This window comes from Anomaloglossus baeobatrachus, chromosome 2 (genome assembly GCF_048569485.1).
Source record: "Anomaloglossus baeobatrachus isolate aAnoBae1 chromosome 2, aAnoBae1.hap1, whole genome shotgun sequence".
Classification (NCBI taxonomy): domain Eukaryota; kingdom Metazoa; phylum Chordata; class Amphibia; order Anura; family Aromobatidae; genus Anomaloglossus; species Anomaloglossus baeobatrachus.
Window position 1 is genome coordinate 739,863,293 of NC_134354.1, and position 22,528 is coordinate 739,885,820.

A 22,528-nucleotide genomic window follows, 5' to 3' on the forward strand; every position below is an offset into this window, starting at 1 on the left:
TACTGCACATCTGCCATGTATTCAGATCAATAGGAGGTGGATGTGCAGAACCTGGCCTTGGCTGCTATTGTTGAGGATAAGAATTGAGTAACCAAAAATACTTAACCCTAGAACGCGCAAGCAATTCAATCTACCATAGAAAACAAATGACCGAGGCCCCAGGTATGCGTTCTAGGGTTAATTCAGCCATTTCATAGACTAAAGGCCACTTTACACGCTACGAAATTGCTAATGCGATGTCGTTGGGGTCATGTAATTTGTGACGCACATCCGGCCGCATTAAAGATGTCATTGTGTGTGACACCTATGAACGATTTTGAATCGCCGCAAAAACGTTTAAAATCGCTCATCTGTGACATGGGGGTCCATTCTTAAATATCGTTGCTGCAGCGTGTACGCTGTAGTTGCTCCTGCGGCAGCACACATCGCTCCGTGTGACGCCGCAGGAACTAGGAACCTCACCTTACCTGCCGCCTGCGCCCGCAATGCGGAAGGAAGGAGGTCGGCGGGATGTTAGGTCCCGCTCATCTCCGCCCCTCCGCTTTGATTGGGCGCGACCGCTTAGTGACGTCGCTGTGACGCAGCACGGCCCACCCCCCCCCTAGAAAGGAGGCGGTTCGCCGGTCACAGCGACGTCGCAGAGCAGGTAAGTAGTGTGACGGGTCCGGGGCGATTTTGTGCGCCACGCGCAGCGATTTGCCCGTGTCGCACAACCGATGGGGGCGAGTACCCACGCTGTAAAGTGGCCTTTAGGTATGCAGTTTAGACTGATGCAAACTAACACACATCTTTATGCATGCTTTTGTTTTTTACTAAGAAATATATATATACAGTCATATGAAAAAGTTTGGGCACCCCTATTAATGTTAACCTTTTCTTCATCGTTCCTTATGGGAGACCCAGACCATGGGTGTATAGCTTCTGCCTCCGGAGGACACACAAAGTACTACACTAAAAGTGTAGCTCCTCCCTCCGAGCATATACACCCCCTGGATGACAAATCTAACCAGTTCAATGCTTTGTGTTCAGGAGGTCACACACACACATGCATCCTCTGATTTTTGATTTTTAAGATTTTTGATTTCAAAGATTTGGAAGAAAAGCGGGTCCAGTCTGGACTCCCGGCATGTCCCTTCTCACCCCACTGTGTCGGCGGTGCTGTTAAGGTTGACTTTACAAGGCTGGAGCCTTCACATGCCGCACTCCTTCACCATCCCCTGAGGCTCTGGCTTGAAGTGGTGAGCCATCACGGTTCTCTCTGCTGTGCAGGAGACCGGTCTCCATCCGCAGCCCTGTCAGGATCCTGCCGGACGGAGCGCTCACCCCCCCCCCCCCCCAGGGACTTGGCCCTGCGTCTCAAAAGCTAAGTATTGAGACGTTATTCAGGGGTCCCTTGTACATTTATTGAGGGGAGAGTGTGTTTGTTAACTTTGCTGTGATTTCCGGCCGGTTCTCTGGGTTTTTCCTGAGAACCGCGCCGAGGGTGCCTGCTCGTCGGCCGCATGTAAAAATCTAGGCCCCGGCTTCAGTTGCGGCCTACTTTCGTTTTCAGTTCCCCTGCATGTCACTCATGCAGGGGAACAGTGCGGCGCCGCCCACCGGCCGTTCAGCAGAGGGGAGGACACTCCTCTCTGAGGAGATGTTTCCCTCCCCTGTATCTCTCCTTGGCCCTCCGGTTCCCGCTCTTGGGCTAAACCACGCCCCCCCTCCTCACTCCGGCGCCATTTTATCAGCGTTCACTCACTGATCGGCGCTGGCTGCTGCAACTTCTGCATCACTGGGGGTCTGAGCTGTGGAATCCGGAGGGCACACAAAAAACGGTCTGGTAAGCCACAACCTCTGGTTGTGGGCTTTATTATACACTCTCAGGGGGTCATTCTAAAGGAGTGTATTCTTTACTGCACCTCCACCTCAGCAGCATGTCTCTCACTAGGAGCAAGTCTGCAAAGCTGTACTCTATATGCACTGCATGTCAGCTCATTCTGCCTGAACCGAGCACATATCCACATTGTGATGCCTGCTCTAACATGGTGGTGCCTCAGCCTGGAGCCTCCTTAGGGGTCCCTCCAGCTGCTCCGGCCCCGGTGGCTGAACCCCCGGCTTGGGTAGCATCTTTTTCCAGAGCTATCTCCCAGTCTTTTGCCGACTCCATGGGACAGCTGTCCCGGACTCTGATGACCATGCATCAGCCCCCTTCTCGGGACGCCTCTGCTGCTCTGACTCGCTCTGCAGAGCTAACAGAGCATGTTTTAGGACCCCGTCCTCCTAAACGGAGACGCAGGGACTCTTCTCCTTCCTCGTCCCACGGCTCTGATTCACGAGCTGAATTGCAGGGCGAGGAGGATACTTTTACTGTGGGCTCAGACGCTACCTCTATGTACCCCATTGATTTATCTGAGGGTGATGCGGATGTTAGTGACTTGATTGCATCCATCAACTCCGTACTGAACCTCAATCCACCAGTATCGGAGGAACAAGCCTCTCTGGTAGAAAAACACCAGTTTACCTCACCTAAGAGAGCAAGGAGTATGTTTTTTAACCACTCCAGTTTTCAGGCCACTGTTACCAAGCCCAGGGCCTGTCCTGACAAACGCTTCCCAAAGCGTAGTTCTGATGACCGTTTTCCCTTTCCACCAGAAGTGGTCAAGGAGTGGGCTCACTCACCGAAGGTAGACCCTCCGGTGTCTAGAATCTCAGCCCGGACAGTCGTATCTGTGGCCGATGGCACCTCTCTTAAGGATCCCACTGACCGCCAGGTTGACCTTCTGGCCAAATCTGTATATGAGGCGGCAGGAGCCTCGTTCTCCCCGTCCTTTGCAGCAGTGTGGGCTCTTAAGGCAGTCTCTGCTTCTCTGGCGGAAATACATTCCCTCGCCAGGGACTCTATTCCCGAGATGGTTGCCTTAACTTCCCAGGCTTCGGCTTTTTCATCCTATGCCATGTCTGCCATTCTGGAGGCTTCTCACCGCACGGCGGTGGCTTCCGCTAATTCCCTCGCGATCCGCAGGATCTTGTGGCTTCGAGAGTGGAAAGCAGACGCTTCTTCCAAGAAGTATCTTGCCCGGGCCTCCCCTTTGCTGGGTCCCGGCTGTTCGGTGAACAACTGGATGAAATTATTAAGGAAGCTACTGGCGGGAAGAGTACTTCCTTGCCACAAACTAAGACCAGGAAGCCTGTCCAGGGCAGGAACCAGTCGAGGTTTCGTTCCTTTCGTTCCTCTAACTGGTCATCCTCTAAGCCCTCAGCCTCGTCCACTAACTCAGCCAAGGATCGAAAACCCAGCTGGCGCGCGAAGCCGCGTCCTCAGAAGAACGGAGGAGCCGCTGCCACTAAGGCAGCCTCCTCTTGACTATCTGGCTGCGCCAGCAACGTCCTTGGTCGGTGGCAGGCTCTCCCACTTTGGCGACGTGTGGTTTCAACACGTCTCCAATCAGTGGGTGTGGGATATCATCTCCCACGGCTACAGGATAGAATTTTCTTCCAGCCCGCCAAACAGATTTTTTATGTCCACTCCCCCCTGCTCCAAAGCCGCCGCCTTCTCACAGGCCGTGGCATCCTTGCAGGCCAACGGAGTAATTGTTACGGTTCCCAACCCGGGAACGGTTCAGAGGTTTCTACTCAAACCTCTTTCTAGTCCCCAAGAAGGACGGTTCCTTCCGGCCCATCCTGGATCTCAAGCTTCTCAACAAGCATGTTCAGGTGCGGCACTTTCGCATGGAATCTCTGCGATCGGTCATTGCCTCAATGACCCAAGGAGATTTTCTAGCATCCATCGACATCAGAGATGCTTATCTGCATGTGCCAATTGCGGTTTCACACCAGCGTTGGCTACGCTTTGCAATCGGAGAGGAACATTTCCAATTCGTGGCTCTCCCCTTCGGGTTAGCCACGGCCCCTCGTGTGTTCACCAAGGTCATGGCAGCAGTGGTTGCAGTTCTGCATCTCCAGGGGTTGGCAGTAATCCCCTACCTGGACGACCTTCTAGTCAAGGCCTCATCCAGTGCAGACTGTCAGCGGAGTGTCTCGCTCACTTCTCGCCACCCTTGTTCAATTCGGGTGGCTTGTCAATCTGCCCAAGTCCACTCTGACCCCGACCCAGGAACTTACGTACCTAGGGATGCAATTCGAGACTCTGCCAGCACTTGTGAAGCTGCCCTTAGTCAAACAGCAGTCCCTTCATCTGGCGGTGCGTTCTCTGTTGAAGCCCGCCGTCATTCCATCAGGCACCTCATGCAGGTGCTGGGTCAGATGGTGGCGTCAATGGAAGCGGTTCCCTTTGCCCAGTTCCATCTGCGTCCTCTGCAGCTGGACATTCTCCGCTTTTGGGACAAGCGGACCTCTTCCTTGCACAGGCTAGTGGCTCTGTCGCCACAGACCAGGAGCTCTCTTCAGTGGTGGCTTCGGCCCCTCTCTCTGTCTCAGGGACGCTCCTTCCTAACTCCGTCCTGGGTGATCCTCACCACGGACGCCAGTCTCTCCGGCTGGGGAGCAGTATTTCTCCACCACCGAGCACAGGGCACTTGGACTCCGTCCGAATCAGCCCTCTCGATCAATGTGCTGGAAATCAGGGCTGTACTTCTAGCTCTCGTAGCCTTTCACCACCTGTTGGCGGGCAAGCACATTCGAGTCCAGTCGGACAACGCGACAGCTGTTGCCTACATCAATCACCAGGGCGGGACTCGCAGCCGCCTGGCGATGTTGGAGGTTCAACGCATCCTTCAGTGGACGGAGGACTCCAAGTCCACCATATCCGCAGTCCACATCCCAGGCGTAGAAAACTGGGAGGCAGATTATCTCAGCCGTCAAACCGTGGACAGCGGCGAGTGGGCCCTGCATCCGGCAGTGTTCCGGTCAATCTGCCGCAAATGGGGCACTCCGGAAGTGGATCTAATGGCATCCTGGCACAACAACAAGGTCCCGGTTTACGTGGCTCGCTCCCACGATCCTCAGGCCTTCGCAGCGGACGCGCTGGTTCAAGATTGGTCCCAGTTCCGTCTGGCCTACGTGTTTTCCCCCTCTAGCTCTCTTGCCCAGAGTCCTGCGCAAGATCAGAATGGAGGGCCGTCGGGTTATAATCCTTGCCCCAGATTGGCCCAGGCGAGCTTGGTACCCAGACCTGCTCCGTCTGTCCGTAGAAATGCCGTGGCATCTCCCGGACCGCCCAGACCTTCTCTCTCAAGGTCCGTTTTTCCGCCAGAATTCTGCGGCTCTCAGATTGACGGCGTGGCTCTTGAGTCCTGGATCTTGACGACTTCAGGCATTCCTTCCGCGGTCATCTCCACTATGACTCAGGCTCGGAAGTCTTCCTCGGCCAGGATTTACCACAGGACTTGGAGGATTTTCCTGTCCTGGTGTCGCTCTTCCAGCCATGCTCCTTGGCCGTTTTCTTTGCCGACCATCCTGTCCTTTCTACAGTCCGGTCTGCAGCTAGGACTATCCCTCAAGGGACAGGTCTCGGCTCTGTCTGTATTGTTCCAGCGGCGTATCGCCCGACTGGCCCAGGTGCGCACCTTCATGCAGGGCGCATCTCACATCATTCCTCCTTACCGGCGGCCTTTGGATCCCTGGGACCTTAATCTGGTCCTCACGGGCTTACAGAAACCCCCCTTTGAGCCTCTTGGGGAGGTTCCTTTGTTTCGACTTTCACAGAAAGTGGTCTTTCTGGTGGCCATAACTTCTCTCAGGTGAGTCTCTGATTTGGCTGCGCTCTCTTCGGAGTCACCTTTTTTGGTTTTTCACCAAGACAAGGTGGTTCTTCGTCCGACTCCGGATTTTCTCCCTAAGGTGGTGTCTCCTTTCCACCTTAACCAGGACATTTCATTGCCTTCCCTTTGTCCGGCCCCTGTGCATCGCTTTGAGAAAGCGTTGCATACTTTGGATTTGGTGCGGGCGCTCCGAATCTATGTGTCACGCACCGCCGCTCTTAGGCGGTGCACCTCTCTTTTTGTGCTAACCACGGGTCAGCGCAAGGGTCTCTCGGCTTCTAAACCGACCCTAGCTCGTTGGATTAGGTCGGCCATATCCGATGCCTACCAATGTTCTCAGGTGCCTCCACCGCCAGGGATTAAGGCGCACTCGACCAGAGCTGTCGGTGCCTCCTGGGCTTTCAGGCACCAGGCTACGGCTCAGCAGGTTTGTCAGGCTGCCACTTGGTCTAGTCTGCACACCTTTTCGAAGCACTACCAAGTGCATGCTCATGCTTCGGCAGATGCGAGCTTGGGCAGACGCATCCTTCAGGCGGCTGTCGCCCATTTGTGAAGTTAGGTTTTGCCTACTTCTCAGTTTTCTGTTTATTTCCCACCCAGGGACTGCTTTGAGACGTCCCATGGTCTGGGTCTCCCATAAGGAACGATGAAGAAAAAGAGAATTTTGTTTACTTACCGTAAATTCTTTTTCTTATAGTTCCGACTTGGGAGACCCAGCACCCTCCCTGTTGCCTGTTGGCAGTTCTTGTTCCGTGTGTTTTCACCGGCTGTTGTTGTAGACAGAGGTTCCGGTTATTCCGGGTTTTACTCTATCTCTACTTATGGGTGGATGTCCTCCTTCAGCTTTTGCACTAAACTGGTTAGATTTGTCATCCAGGGGGTGTATATGCTCGGAGGGAGGAGCTACACTTTTAGTGTAGTACTTTGTGTGTCCTCCGGAGGCAGAAGCTATACACCCATGGTCTGGGTCTCCCATGTCGGAACTATAAGAAAAAGAATTTACGGTAAGTAAACAAAATTCTCTTTTTTTCTTTATAACAATTTTGGTTTTTTGCAACAGCTATTTGTTTCATATATCTAATAACTGATGGACTCAGTAATATTTCTGGATTGAAATGAGGTTTATTGTACTAACAGAAAATGTGCAATCCGCATTTAAACAAAATTTGACAGGTGCCTAACTTTGGGCACCCTTATCAATTTCTTGATTTGAACACTCCTAACTACTTTTTATTGACTTACTAAAGCACTAAATTGGTTTTGTAACCTCATTGAGCTTTGAACTTCATAGGCAGGTGTATCCAATCATGAGAAAAGGTATTTAAGGTGGACACTTGCAAGTTGTTCTCCTATTTGAATCTCCTATGAAGAGTGGCATCATGGGCTCCTCAAAACAACTCTCAAATGATCTGAAAACAAAGATTATTCAACATAGTTGTTCAGGGGAAGGATACAAAAAGTTGTCTCAGAGATTTAAACTGTCAGTTTCCACTGTAAGGAACATAGTAAGGAAATGGAAGAACACAGGTATAGTTCTTGTTAAGCCCAGAAGTGGCAGGCCAATAAAAATATCAGAAAGGCAGAGTAGAAGAATGGTGAGAACAGTCAAGGACAATCCAAAGACCATCTCGAAAGACTTGCAGCATCATCTTGCTGCAGATGGTGTCAATGTGCATCGGTCAACAATAAAGCATACGTTGCACAAGGAGAAGCTGTATGGGAGAGTGATGCGAAAGAAGCCGTTTCTGCAAGCACGCCACAAAGAGTCGCCTGAGGTATGCAAAAGCACATTTGGACAAGCCAGTTACATTTTGGAAGAAGGTCCTGTGGACTGATGAAACAAAGATTGAGTTGTTTGGTCATACAAAAAGGTGTTATGCATGGAGGCAAAAAAACACGGCATTCCAAGAAAAGCACTTACTACCCACAGTAAAATTTGGTGGAGGTTCCATCATGCTTTGGGGCTGTGTGACCAAATGCCGGCATCGGGAATCTTGTTAAAGTTGAGGGTCGCATGGATTCAACTCAGTATCAGCAGATTCTTGACAATAATGTGCAAGAATCAGTGACGAAGTTGAAGTTACGCAGGGGATGGATATTTCAGCAAGACAATGATCCAAAACACCGCTCCAAATCTACTCAGGCATTCATGCAGAGGAACAATTACAATGTTCTGGAATGGCCATCCCAGTCCCCAGACCTGAATATCATTGAACATCTGTGGGATGATTTGAAGCGTGCTGTCCATGCTCGGCGACCATCAAACTTAGCTGAACTGGAATTGTTTTGTAAACAGGAATAGTCAAATATACCTTCATCCAGGATCCAGGAACTCATTAAAAGCTACAGGAAGCTACTAGAGGCTGTGATTTTTGCAAAAGGAGGATCTACAAAATATTAATGTCACTTTTATGTTGAGGTGCCCATACTTTTGCATCGGTCAAATTTTGTTTAACCCCTTCAACCCCAAGCCTATTTTGACCCTAAAGACCAGGCCATTTTTTGCAATTCTGACCAGTGTCACTTTATGAGGTTATAACTCTGGAACGCTTCAGCGGATCCCGGTGATTCTGAGATTGTTTTCTCGTGTCATATTGGGCTTCATGTTAGTGGTAAATTTAGGCCGATATTTTTTGCGTTTCTTTGTGAAAAAAACGGAAATTTCGCGAAAATTTTGAAAATTTTGTAATTTTCAAACTTTGAATTTTTATGCTCTAAAACCAACGAGACATATGACACAAAATAATTAATAAATAACATTTCCCACTTGTCTACTTTACATCAGAACAATTTTGGGGAAAAAAAAAAAAATTTAAGGAAGTTAGGGGTTCAAAGTTTATGAGCAATTTCTCATTTTTACAACAAAATTTACAAAGCCACTTTTTTTAGGGACCACATCACATTTGAAGCGATTTTGAAAGGTCTACATGACACAGAACACCCAAAAGTGACACCATTCCAAAAACGGCACCCCTCAGGCTACTCAAAACCACATTCAAGAAGGTTATTAACCCTTCAGGTGCTTCACAGTAACTAAAGCAATGTGGAAGGAAAAAATGAACATTTTACTTTTTGCAACAAAAATGTTAATTTAGCCTCAAATATTGCATATTCACAAGGGTAGCAGGATTAAATGAACCCCCAAAATTTGTTGGGCAATTTCTACTGAACACGCAGATACCTCATATGTGGCGAAAAACCACTGTTTGGGCGCACGGCAGGACTCGGAAGGGAAGGAGCGCTATTTGACTTTTTTTGAACAGAAAATTAGCTGGAATCGTTAGCCGCACCATGTTGCGTTTAGAGAGCCCCTGAGGTGCCGAAACAGTGGAGCTCCCCCACATGTGACCCCATTTTGGAAACTCGACCCCTCATGGAATTTATCTAGATGTTTATTGAGCACTTTGAGCCTCTGGGGGCTTCACAAAAGTTAATAGAGTTGAGCTGTGAAAATAAAAAAAAATTTTTTTACCACAAAATTGTTACTTCAACCAGGTAGCTTTTTTTTTCACAAGGGTATCAGGAAAAATTGCACCATAAAATGTATTGTGCAATTTCTCCTGAGTACACAGACACCTCATATGTGGTGGAAATAAAATGTTTGGGCGCACAGCAGGGCTCGGAAGGCAAGGAGCGTCATTTGACGTTTCAAACGCAAAATTGTCTGGGATAATTGGCGTATTCCATGTTGCGTTTGGAGACCCCCTGAGGTGCCGAAACAGTGGAGCTCCCCCACATGTGACCCCATTTTGGAAACTAGACCCCCATGGCATAGAAAAAAAAAGCCAGCGGCAGATATGGGGGGGGGGGGGGGCGGCAGATGGGGCGGCAGCAGATGGGGGGGCAGAGGCATATAAAGGGAGCATCTGTGATTGTGAGACGGTGGCTGGGATAGGGTGGGGGCGGATGGGAGAGGGCGCAGTGGATGCAGGAGCGGCAGAGGATGGGGGGAGGGGGGTTGGGGGGATGGGTGGGAAGGGGAGTGGGAGGTGAGATTGGGGATAGATACCCTACAGGATGGATCTAGGCCTGCTGGATCACAGGAGATGAAGGAGGCAGCAGATCGGGGAGGGTGAGAGGTGGGGGAGGGAGCGCAGCGCAGATCACGGAGGAGACAGGTGAGCAGAGCACAGATCACGGAGGAGACAGGTGAGCAGAGCACAGATCACGGGGGTGAGAGGTGAGGGAGAGCGGACAGCAGATCACGGGGGTGACAGGTGAGGGAGCACAGATCACGGGGGTGACAGGTGAGGGAGCACAGATCACGGGGGTGACAGGTGAGGGAGCACAGATCACGGGGGTGACAGGTGAGGGAGCACAGATCACGGGGGTGACAGGTGAGGGAGCACAGATCACGGGGGTGACAGGTGAGGGAGCACAGATCACGGGGTGACAGGTGAGGGAGCACAGATCACGGGGGTGAGAGAGCGCAGATCACGGGGGAGACAGGTGAGCAGAGCGCAGATCACGGGGGTGAGAGGTGGAGGGAGAGCGGACAGCAGATCACGGGGGTGACAGGTGAGGGAGCACAGATCACGGGGGTGACAGGTGAGGGAGCACACATCACGGGGGTGACAGGGGAGGGAGCGCACATCACGGCGGTGACAGGGGAGGGAGCGCACATCACGGCGGTGACAGGGGAGGGAGCGCACATCACGGCGGTGACAGGGGAGGGAGCGCACATCACGGCGGTGACAGGGGAGGGAGCGCACATCACGGCGGTGACAGGGGAGGGAGCGCACATCACGGCGGTGACAGGGGAGGGAGCGCACATCACGGGGGTGACAGGGGAGGGAGGACACATCACGGGGGTGACAGGGGAGGGAGGACACATCATGGCGGTGACAGGTGTGGGAGCACACATCACGGCGGTGACAGGGGAGGGGGCGGGTAGCTGACCACGGGGGTGAGAGGTGGGGGGAGCGTGCAGCACATCACGGAGGGGAGGGGGCGAGCAGCACATCACGGAGGGGAGGGGGCGGGCACCGATCACGAGGAAGAGGGGCCGGGCAGCAGATCGGAGGGAGCGGTGGCACTATGACAGATGGAGGACAGGGATCGTGCAGCACATCACGGAGGTGAGGAGGCGGGCAACGATCACGAGGGGTGAGGGGCCGGGCAGCAGATTGGGGGGAGCGGTGGCACTGTGGCAGATGGAGGGCGGCGGCGGCAGCGGATCGGGAGGTGTGGGGGTGAGGGTGCGGGCAGGAGATCGGGGAGACAGGTGGCAGATCGCGGAGGGCAGCGTCGGCGGATCGGGACGCTTTTCGCCGGTTTCATACAGTGCAATGGCAGCGCGGCAACTTCCGGGTCCCATGCTCCGGTCTCATAATAGCATGGGACCGGAGCTTGTCGCCCTGCTATTGCACTGTGTGCTGATGGGGGCGGTCACCGGCAACAGGTCCACTGTGATTGGAGAAATCGGTCACAAGGCCGATCTCTTCAATCAGAGCTACTGGAGCTGGGGGAGGGTGATCCAGTGAGGTCACCCAGCTCCAGCCAATGGCCAGTGCTACAGCTGCACTGGCCAGGGCTGGATTTCAATGTTTCAGTCATTTTAAATGGCTGGAACATTACAGTGGCTGTGATTGGTTGAGCGGCGTTCGTCAGCCAATCACAGCCTCCGTAGGTCCGGGGAGGAGGCACCACCCCTCCTAAGGTCAGGAACAGGTCCCCTCCTCCCCGAATCTGCGGTTTATGTTAACATATTGCAGTCACCGGAGGCTCCGGTGCCGCGATTCCGCCATGACTGAAAGATCCGTCCTTGGTCGTTAAGGCCCAGGGCACAAGGACGGATCTTTCCGTCCATGGTCGTGAAGGGGTTAAATGCGGATTGCACATTTTCTGTTAGTACAATAAACCTCATTTCAATCCAGAAATATTACTGAGTCCATCAGTTATTAGATATATGAAACTAAAATAGCTGTTGCAAAAACCCAAATTGTTCTAAAGAAAAAAGGCCAACATTAATAGGGATGCCCAAACTTTTTTCATATGACTGTATATATACACACACATACTGCATATTCAGTGTTTTTTCCTTAATACAATATATATAAGCACATGTAACCTAAAGATGGCGGCCACATCCTGTCTACACCCAAGTTGATGAACAAAGGAGAATTCCTAAAGTTTGGACTGCCCAATCCAGCAGAGACTATGCAAATTCCTATACGTCCTGAGCCCCTACCTGCAATACTTGATTGGACTATAATCTAGTATACACCTATACTATAATAAGCTTTGGTTTGGAAATAAAGAGCAGTTGGCGTCAGTCGTGAGAGAGTCATAATTGGTCTATTCAATTATTATCTATCTCATGTGCACACACCACATTCTATATAATTTTTACATGGCAGTCAGACCTTAAGAGATCCATTGTAATCTCACCTCAACACTATCACAAGACAGAGTAGATTCAGAACTGAGCATTTCCAGCTGCATGCCAGGGCGCAGAATAGCTGGTCGGCGGGGGTACCGGATGTCTGACCCCGGTTGATCAGACATTGATGACCTATCCTAAGGATATGCCATCAATGTAAAAGTAGTGAACAAGAAAAATAGCAAAAAGAGCACTAAATATCCTCCACAAGTTAGAGTACTCACAGCAGGATAAGGCAGTGGTGAACTGCTCAGGCCAAGAAAAACTAATGCACTGACAGGATGCAGCGAAACCCCCAATAGATGGAGATATTCGGGTGCTAGAGGAGCAAATCACTCACACAACTCCAGAATATGGAGGGGGCGATTGCTGGATGGTAAAATTGTGCACTAGTGGCTTGCATAGGGCTCTGTTCACACTTACAGGTACATAGTAACCTAGTCAGCAGCCTATTACACGGTTGTGATGGTGGAATATTGTGGATTGTGTACCATTTTGTGTGGGTTAATGTTTGGGCGTGGTTCACTGTTCATTCTGTGTTCCTTGTGTGTACATTGTCCCATTTGCAGGTTTAATGCCATCCCTGCCAGCCTTTTGTTCCTAAGTCGGGGGAGGGGGGAGTGAGATCCACCTAAACTCTCTGCTTGCCTGAAGAATTGGGCAGTCTGTTTGAGAACTTGAAGCAAGAAGGATTGATCCTCTGGGAGAAGCTGGGACTTCTCAGAGAGACGGGGACATTTATGCCACTACTGGATAATTTTACCCTCTTATTTTGTGGATTATGTTATGGACCATTTGCTTTGCTTGGAATAAATGCTCGTTGGATTGTACCGCCATCTCTCGCTCTGTTGATTGTGTGATATGGGAGAAGGACCCCGTGACACATGCCCATACTATTCGATCAGGCGGGCTGCCTGGTTCTAGTGTGCACTATATAGGGACGGAGTCTCCAATATGCAAGTACCCTCCATATTCTGGAGTTGTGTGAGTGATTTGCTCCTCTTGCACCTGTGATGCCTCCATCTATTGGGGGTTTTGCTGCACCCTGTTAGTGCATTAGTTTTTCTTGGCCTGAGCAGGTCACCACTGCTTTATCCTGCTGTGAGTAAAGTAGTGGACAACCCCTTTAATTTTGCATTTAGAAAGCAAATGAACTTCCACAAAAATATCAGTATGTGGCCATTAAAGTCCTTTCTTTTCCTGATGTTTAGGTGCAGTACCTGTTCCGAGCCTTCTGCAGGTTACGTCCTGGTATTTCCATATTGGCTCTGCACGGAAAACAGCAGCAGATGAAGAGGATGGAAGTCTATAACGACTTTGTGAGAAAAGAGGCAGCCGTGCTTTTTGCCACAGACATTGCGGCCCGGGGGCTCGGTATGTAACGTCACAGCGATAGGAGCGATTATGGACGTAATACTCTGTATAAGATATGGAGAATATCGGCTCAGATATTCTTTCTCTAAACTTTATCTTTCTAGCTCTTGCAAGACTACAATTCCCAGCATGCCTTGACGTTGCAGGGTAGTCTCGATAATGTAATTTTGCCGCAGCTTGGAAGGGACGGGTTGGAGATAATTGTTCTAAAAAGTTATTGTCCTAACTAAGATTAATATGTCTGGTCACCAAGAGGTAGTCTTTTTTTAGCAATCCCTCAGATGTTTGCAGGATGGCTTGTCCTTGCGTCATACCTCTCATATCCGTAATGCAAAGTATCACAGCGTTGTCCTATTCACTACAATGGGACAACACCGAAATAATCTGCACATGTCAGCTGCCGCAATGGGGAGAGGTTGTAGGGGTCACATGCAGATACTTCAAAACAGCCGATCAAAGGGTTTTCTAAGCTTTGATGTTAGCTTTTATGTCCAAAGACGACGCAAAACCAAACGTATGACCCGACATATTTTTGGTAAAAATAAGATATTGCCTATCCACAGCTTCTTGATAATTTGGTGTGGGTGTGGGGTATGGCTGCTGAACTTCTTCCCTTGAACTCCCCCACTAGAATAGTGCACCGATAGCGGGCTTTACACACAGCGCCATCGCTAGCAATATTGCTGGTGAAAGCACCCGACCCCGTCGGTTGTGCGTCACGGGCAAATCGCTGCCTGTGGCGCACAACATCGCTAGGACCGGTCACACGGACTTACCTGCCTAGCTGTGGCTGGCGAACCACATCCTTTCTAAGGGGGGCAATTCGTGCGGCGTCACAGCGACATCACCTGGCAGGCGTCCAATAGAAGCGGAGGGGCGGAGAGCAGCCGAAAGAAAGTGATGCCCACCTCGTTGCCGGAGGACGCAGGTACGGTGTTGTTCCTGGGGTGTCACACGTAGCGATGTGTGCTGCCTCTGGAACGACGAACGACCTGCGTCCTGCAACAGCAATGATATTTGGGATTAGAACAACGTGTCAACGATCAACGATTAGGTGAGTAATTTTGATCGTTAGCGGTCGTTCGTACGTTTCACACGCAACGACGTCGCGAACGAGGCCGGATGTGCGTCACGAATTCCGTGACCCCAACGACATCTCGTTAGCGATGCCGTTATGTGTAAAGCCCCGTTATGCCTCCCATGTCTGGATGGTTTGCAGTGCGCGTGCTCCATTTGTTCTTTGCAGTCTCATACAGGATGAATGGAGCGACAGTCGAGCATGCGCACTGCTCCTCCTTTTAGACATGAATTTGGGGGTTGTCCATTGAAGATAAGTTTTCACTAGAGATGGGCGAGCACTAAAATGCTCGGTCCTCGAGTTGATCAGGTCAGAAGCTCTGAAAACGCTCACCCCGAGTATAATGGAAGTCAATGATTGGGCAGTTCGGCTCACTGTCCACATACAGACAGCCATAAACGGAGCATTTTTGGGGGGGAAGCGGGCTGTATTTTTTTCGTTTGACACATTACATCTGAAAATGTTGCTTTAACCCCAGTGAGAGCCGTTCAGAGACAGTGACTGGCTGTCCCTTGCGTGACTGAGCACATCATGCAGTGAAGCGAGCCTGTGCATTGTGGCTGATGTTTCACAGATGACACATCCAAGCACCTGAGATACTCGGCTGATCTCTGCGAGCACCCCAATGATTGATCGGGTGCTGAGCAGTGCCGAGCACGCTCGTTCTTCACTAGTTATTACCTATGGCAAAAAAAAGCAACAAAAAGAGAAGTTAGAGCTCCCCATAACTTCAATATATGTAAAGCAACAAGAGGGCAACTGATGCAGTGAGCCCAGGCCAAGAAATCTGCACTGACAGAGAGCAGCCAAACCCTTCACTAATGATGGAGGCATCACAGGTGCAAGGTAAAGCAATCACTCACACGCTACCAAACATGGAGGGGGTGATGCTAGATGATAACATTGCACACTAGTGGCATGCATAGGGCGCTGTTCACACGTGTATGTGCACGGTGTCCGGCTAGCAGCCTATTAGTGACGCCCATACTATTCGATCAGGCGGGTTGCCGAGACACTTCCTAAGTGCAGCATACAGGGGCTCCAGTATACACGGCCTGTATTAAGAGGCCTGGCTCCATCCTGTATAAAAGTGTGCAAAAAATATACAGTACAGACCAAAAGTTTGGACACACTTTCTCATTCAAAGAGTTTTCTTTATTTTCAGGACTCTGAAAATTGTAAATTCACATTGAAGGCATCAAAACTATGAATTATCACATGTGGAATGAAATACTTGAAAAAGTGTGAAACAACTGAAAATATGTCTTATGTTCTAGGTTCTTCAAAGTAGCTGCCTTTTGCTTTGATTACTGCTTTGCACACTCTTGGCATTCTCCATGAGCTTCAAGAGGTAGTCACCGGAAATGGTTTTCCAACAGTCTTGAAGGAGTTCCCAGAGATGCTTAGCACTTGTTGGCCCTTTTGCCTTCACTCTGCGGTCCAGCTCACCCCAAACCATCTCGATTGGGTTCAGGTCTGGTGACTGTGGAGGCCAGGTCATCTGGCGTAGCATCCCATCACTCTCCTCCTTAGCAGATAGCCCTTACACAGCCTGGAGGTGTGTTTGGGGTCATTGTCCTGTTGAAAAATAAATGATGGTCCAACTAAATGCAAACCGGATGGAATAGCACGCCGCTGCAAGATGCTGTGGTAGGCATGCTGGTTCTGTATGCCTTCAATTTTTAATAAATCCCCAACAGTGTCACCAGCAAAGCACCCCCACACCGTCACACCTCCTCCTCCATGCTTCACGGTGGTAACCAGCCATGTAGAATCCATCCGTTCACCTTTTCTACAAAGACACGGTGGTTGGATCCAAAGATCTCAAATTAGGACTCATCAGACCAAAGCACAGACTTCCACTGGTCTAATGTCCATTCCTTGTGTTCTTTAGCCCAAACAAGTCTCTTCTGCTTGTTGCCTGTCCTTAGCAGTGGTTTCCTAGCAGCTATTTTACCATGAAGGCCTGCTGCACAAAGTCTCCTCTTAATAGTTGTTCTAGAGATGAGAAGGTGTGTCCAAACTTTTTGTCTGCACTGTATATCAAATATATATGAGGTATCGGTTTGTATCTTGGCCAAAACACATAAGCTTGCAATCTAATGTCAAGGATCCTCATGTTTGCAAGTCCCTACACTGATAAATGACAAAAAAGCAACTAAAAGAGGAGTTGGAGCTCCCCCATAAGTTTATTTTCTGCAGTATATAAATTGCATTCTGTCAGTGCATTACATTCTTTAGCCTGGGCTGACTGGATCAGTTGCCCTCTAGTGGCTGTAAGTATAGTCATTACCTATCCATCGGAGAGGTCATAACTTATAGATCAGTTGGGGTCTGACTGCTGGGACCTTCACAGTTCGGTAGAACAGGACGACAATTTTGGCCTTTAACCCCTTAACGACCGTGGGCTGTAATATTACGTCCTAGCGGTCAGTGTGTTACTGCCCGTGGTCTGTTCCTGGCAGCATGCAGCGATCGACGCACATCTCAGCTGATTTTCACAGCTGAGATGTGTGCCTGCCAGGCATGAGCAGAATCGTTATCTGCCCGTGCCGTTTAACCCCTTATATGGCGCTGTCAATATGTGACAGCGCCATTAAAACGGAATCTGCGGTAAACATTTACTTACCGGACGATACCGGAAGTCACGTGACGTGATCACGTGACTTCCGGTGGTTGTCATGATAGCACAGGGTCATGTGATGACTCCTGTACCGCACATGAACTACTTTCAGTTTAACTCTGCCCGGAGCCAAGTGAAGCAGAAAATGAGCATATCTGCTGTTTACAGCTGTGTAGCTTTGATCAGCAGATAGGGCAGAGCGGTTGGATTGTTGATCCATATAGCCCCCTAGGGTGACTAGTAAAATAAAAATAAAAAAAAGTTTTTAAAAAATTTAAAAAAAACAACAAAAAACCCAAGTTCAAATCACCCCCCTTTTGCCCCATTGAAAATTAAAGGGTTAAAAAAAGAAAAAATATTCACACATTTGGTATCATCGTGTTCAGAAATGCCCGAGCTATCAAAATATAAAATCAATTAATCTGTTCAGTAAACTGTGTAGCGGCAAAAAAATTCCAAACCGCAAAATTACGTTTTTTTGGTCGGCACAAATTTTGCTCAAAATGCAATAACAGGCGATCAAAGCGTAGCATCTGCGCAAAAATGGTACAGTGAAAATGTCACGGGAGGAATTTTGGGTCAAGACTGCTAATGGAGTCTTCGTTTAGGATCCAGAGACGGTGCCCCATTAATGCTGTATACCAGTGCCGATATATATCAATGTATATAAGACAAAGAACACACAGACAACATGCTCTCTCCTTGAGTCAGCAATACCCACTGAGCTCATTATTATATTGAAAGAAACTTAATTATTACAGAAGGCACCTTCGGCCTTGAAAATGATACTGAATTTATGGGAGTGTCACTCCCCTATTTCTCCCAGCAGATGTTCATTAAAACATTCTTTCTATGTGGACACTACTGATAAGAGTTTGTAGCTTCACATTTTGGCTTCATTATCTTTGGTTAACCCCTTCATGACTATACAACTTTAAATTATACTATAGGTCTGTGCAATGGCTACATAGACAGACAGACAGATAATTTTGCATCTACATCTAGATTTTGATTTAGTTATATACACACATATTCTTATTACGTTTAAACAAACAAACTATAGCTCAGTGCCACCTCCACAGTCCGCCCTTTAATAAAATATCTGTGAATATTATTAACCTTAAATTTAAAAATTTTCCCCATTTAGATATATTTTATTATTTGGGACTTATTTGTAACCTATTGCCCTTGGGACTTTAATTATATCTATATCTATATATGCGGGCTTTTCATGAAATCGGTTGTTTAATTTAACACTACAGGCTTTAGCTCCCCCCTTAAGTACTTATTTTTATTTATTAAACATAACTTTATGATTTATAGGGGCTATTAGAAATGGCGTTATTACTCTCATTAGGGCACATTATCCTGATTAAGAAAAATTGACTCTAGACCTTATTTAAAAACTAGCACATAATTAAAAAAAACAAAAAAAAAACAAAAGGACATTTGGAAATTGTCCATGGTTCTTCTTTCCGGATATGAAACAAAAAGGAGGATGCTTAGTCAGTGATAGTCCACTTAGGGCCACTTTGTGAACCTGGATAATCTGCTCTTGATAAAAAAACAACAAAACATGATGAGGCTTCATGTATACAGTTTGTGGCACAGACTTGGAAAAACCTTCTTCTGGAATAATGGGTTGAATAGCGTCCGCTTTCTGCTTCGGTTGTGTCGGGTCCATTGGTTTTTGAGATGTGACGTCAACTCGCGTGTCACTGCCAGTGCTCAGCAGACTAAACCGGAAAGACATCAGCATGATGGAATAAACTCTTCCAAAACTTTTCCCGAGATGAGAGAATCCATAGCTGGCATTTTATATTAAAGAAAATCACTGAATATATTCATATGAGTTAGTAGGAGACAAAAGCATTTGTAAATGGTTAGATTACATTAACCAAACCACATTTTTGGGTCTATGAAATGGCTGAATTAAGTAGTTTAGATTACTCAATTCGTACCCTTAACAGTCCCCCCTTGACTTACTTCTGCCATTTCTAAATACTAAGGGTACTGTGTTCCCTTAGGAAAAGAGGAAGAAAGATCTGTTGGGAAATCCTGCCTGACTGAACGTTGAGGCATGGGTGGAGAGGGGAATGGGATTTCTTCATCGGTTTGAGACCAAGGACCCCTAGGCGAGTCCTCACCCTTTGTAGTTGGACTTTCCCATGTCTCAAGGTTCTCTAAGTCCTCTCTTCTAACTGTTTCGGCAATGATGGTTTGGGACTGTACAGGTTTTTTGTAAAGGATAAATATAAGCAGGACGCTCAGTGCAGCTTCGGTGGATCGACCCTTCTGCAATGCGGGGCGTGAATCTATGCTGTCCTGCCGTTGAGCTTTATCGAAATTTCTGTGTCCTTTTAGGATTAATCAGTCTCCTGACCGAAAACCATATACTACTAACTCTGATTTAAGATCTGGAATTAGAAAATACACTTGTTTATTTCTCTAATTAGTCAATCATATAAAAATTATACATGGTTTGCGCTAGACCAAAGAAAAACATTTTACATTGGAACCTGTTTATTACTAAAGAGAAACACAACACACACTAAAGAGAAATACAACACGCATTAATTTACAACTTATCAGTTTGTTTGTTTTTTTTTTTTTTTTTACATACCACTTGCATTATGTGGACTTTCAGCAATGACGTCGTTTTCTGCACTGGAATGCCTCTGACCAGACCTGGAAAGAAATCTACACAACACGCACAGACTTGCATACAACGTGCTCATGATATACATCTATAATCAGTTTGCAGTCTCTAAGAATGGGTAGAGCAGGTGCAGGGTGTTTCTACGGACTCTTTACAGTTTTTCCTCATTGTTTTAAAAACGTGCTTCACAAGACTGGGTGAGTTTATCTACCTGGGTACTGAACCCTGGCGTCACCAAAGCTCACACTGATATCCAACTTTCACAGATGTTAGTCCATGTTACTTGGGCCATCATTAAGAAGAGATCTCATGGCAGAGAAAGCTTACCGCCCTTCATCCACAGACCTTCCTCAGTCAGCCGGCTCCCTGCGTCTCGCACTCCACTCCTTGTTGATTCGCTTGTTCCTGTAGGGATTTAAGAACACAAGGAGTGACAGAAGTCACTGACGTGACAAATGTCACCGAGGCATGGTCTCTATGCATGGTAAAGGACTCCTCAACTCTAGGCCCGTTCTCTGCTTCTTGGTCAGCTGCACCTGTGCAGGGATCTCCATCCGATTCCATCAACTCAAATCTAGACTTTCTTTTCGGCGTACCTAGCTTATTTGACAACAGGAAAGATCTACATCCTCCATACATTTTGACTATCTTACCTACCTCTGCTCCACCCATCTAGAGAGGCACTTACGTCACTTCCTTTCGTACCGATAGGAGGGGAGAGAGTGGCCTAAATTTAGACTACCTCATGTTGTGTAAACTGTGACATATCCAGTGCAGAATCGACCACCATCTGGTTTCATCTATAAAAACAAAAACTAAAAGAAATATAGATTAGATCATTCCTATAACAGACATATATTCCTACATTCATAATAATCCAATAAACATGACATAACTGTTGCAAAAGAAAGGCCAGCTTTAAAGCCTGCTTTAAAGCCTATCCAATATATCTGCTGCTGGAAAAGTGCAATAGATATCTACTTCCTCCCTTTTTATATACTACTTTGGCAAAATATATAGATCTATAACAGTAAACAATAAGATTAACCAACAAATAAATATAACTTATACTCTACTGGGAAATTTTGAAACCTTACAACAGGGTTCATAGATATTCTATATCTACAAAAAAAAGGAAAATAATCAATATTGGCAGTTTGTATGCAAAAATAATAGAAAACAAAAACATAACCATAAAAACAAAAAAAACTAATTTGTATAATTTAAAAAATATACTTTTCCCTGCAAAATTAATTTCATTATTTAAATAGCAGCAGAATACTATTGATAATCTCCTATGAAATTTTGAACTCTAAGGATAAAACAAAATCCACTCCACCAGCCGGAAAAAGCACTGGTTAGTACATAAGACAGAAACAGCTTTGTAAATCTGCTGAAACTACTTTTTTTTTTTTTTTTTTACAACTTATAATAACTAGCAGCATACTGTATACCCTCCCACACATCCCTGCAGGAGTGCGAGAGCATCATTAAAATTGATAGTTTGGGACTGGAAGTCACCAACAAAAGCAAGCAGTCCGGGGCTCCCCCCTGTGTCATTAGGGAAGGTTGGGGCAGACTCCTGGGTGCAGCCGGACTGTGGGCAGTATCTTGGGAAATCTCCTGGGACTGATTTAAAGGGATACTATGATATTCTGGGAAAAGGCACACCTGGCTTCAGGTAGATCATTACTGAATCTACAGGGAACACCTTTATTGTAAATTTATGTGTTGCAAGTTTTGGCTACGGTTTTGAGGGTACCTGGCCAAACACTGAGATTTGGGGGCATGACACTTTCTTTGATAGTGACCAAACTGACTACAACGCCAACAATTCTGTTGCTGGCTCTGCTGGTTTTGTTGATTGGGAGCTACGTATATGGGGTTTGGGCCCTGTCGGGGCATGGGCTGTGGCGGGGGCTGCACCGGCGCGGTTGTATACACAAATTGATCTTGAGCCCATCTTTTTAAAGCGGCACAATACTGTTGTCCACTTTAAAAAATAGTGTCATCAGTGCCTGGGTGCATTGTGAGATGGGGCTCCATTAAGGGCCAAAAACTGTCTCCTGCTTTTACTTTGGTGAGATTAACAAGGTCCTTCCGGGCAGCTGAGTATAACTGATGGACCTGTAGCATCTTCCTATAAAATCGCATAGGGTTAATTTTGGGATCTGGCAGGCAGGGGATTAATGCCGCTGACTGGGTGGGGTTGAAAGGCACATATTTAAATGAGGGCTGTTCCTCGTCAGGTTCGGGGTAAGGCTCACTGTGTCCTAAGGGAAAAAGGGGGATCCAAGGGGAGGGGATTGGTAATTGGGGAGAGTGACGGCAGACTGGCCGGTAAGGGGAGAGACGGCATTGCAGGTATGGGAGGGAAAAGGTGTATGGGTGTGGAAAGGGTTAAGGGATGCTGTCTAGTGACTGCAGCATCTGTGAATATCTCCGGGACGGGGAATAGAATGGGGATGAGGTTGTGGGGCAGCAAAAAAACAACCTGTCGGAGGACCCTCAGATCTGTCCTCAGACTCGGGTAACATATAGAAAAACACAACATCTCCTCGCTCATCCTCTTCTTTGACCTCAATATATCTTTCTGATAGCAATGCCTGCGATATTCTGTTAAACAATTCAGCATCAATCAACAAATACTACTCTGGAAATCTCCGGTGCACGGTGCACGTTACACAGCTGAACTCTCCAGCACGTG

The 22,528-nt window shown here is 47.9% G+C and overlaps 1 protein-coding gene across 1 annotated transcript in view; it reads left to right on the forward strand.

Moving 5' to 3' along the window:
- The window catches only part of DDX10 (DEAD-box helicase 10), a 349,483-nt gene that overhangs the window by 60,127 nt on the left and 266,828 nt on the right, over window positions 1-22,528 (forward strand). Inside the window, exon 8 of the mRNA XM_075337422.1 lies at window positions 13,299-13,461. Within this exon, the coding sequence (XP_075193537.1) occupies window positions 13,299-13,461 (163 nt within the window). The remainder of the gene's footprint in view (window positions 1-13,298; window positions 13,462-22,528) is intronic.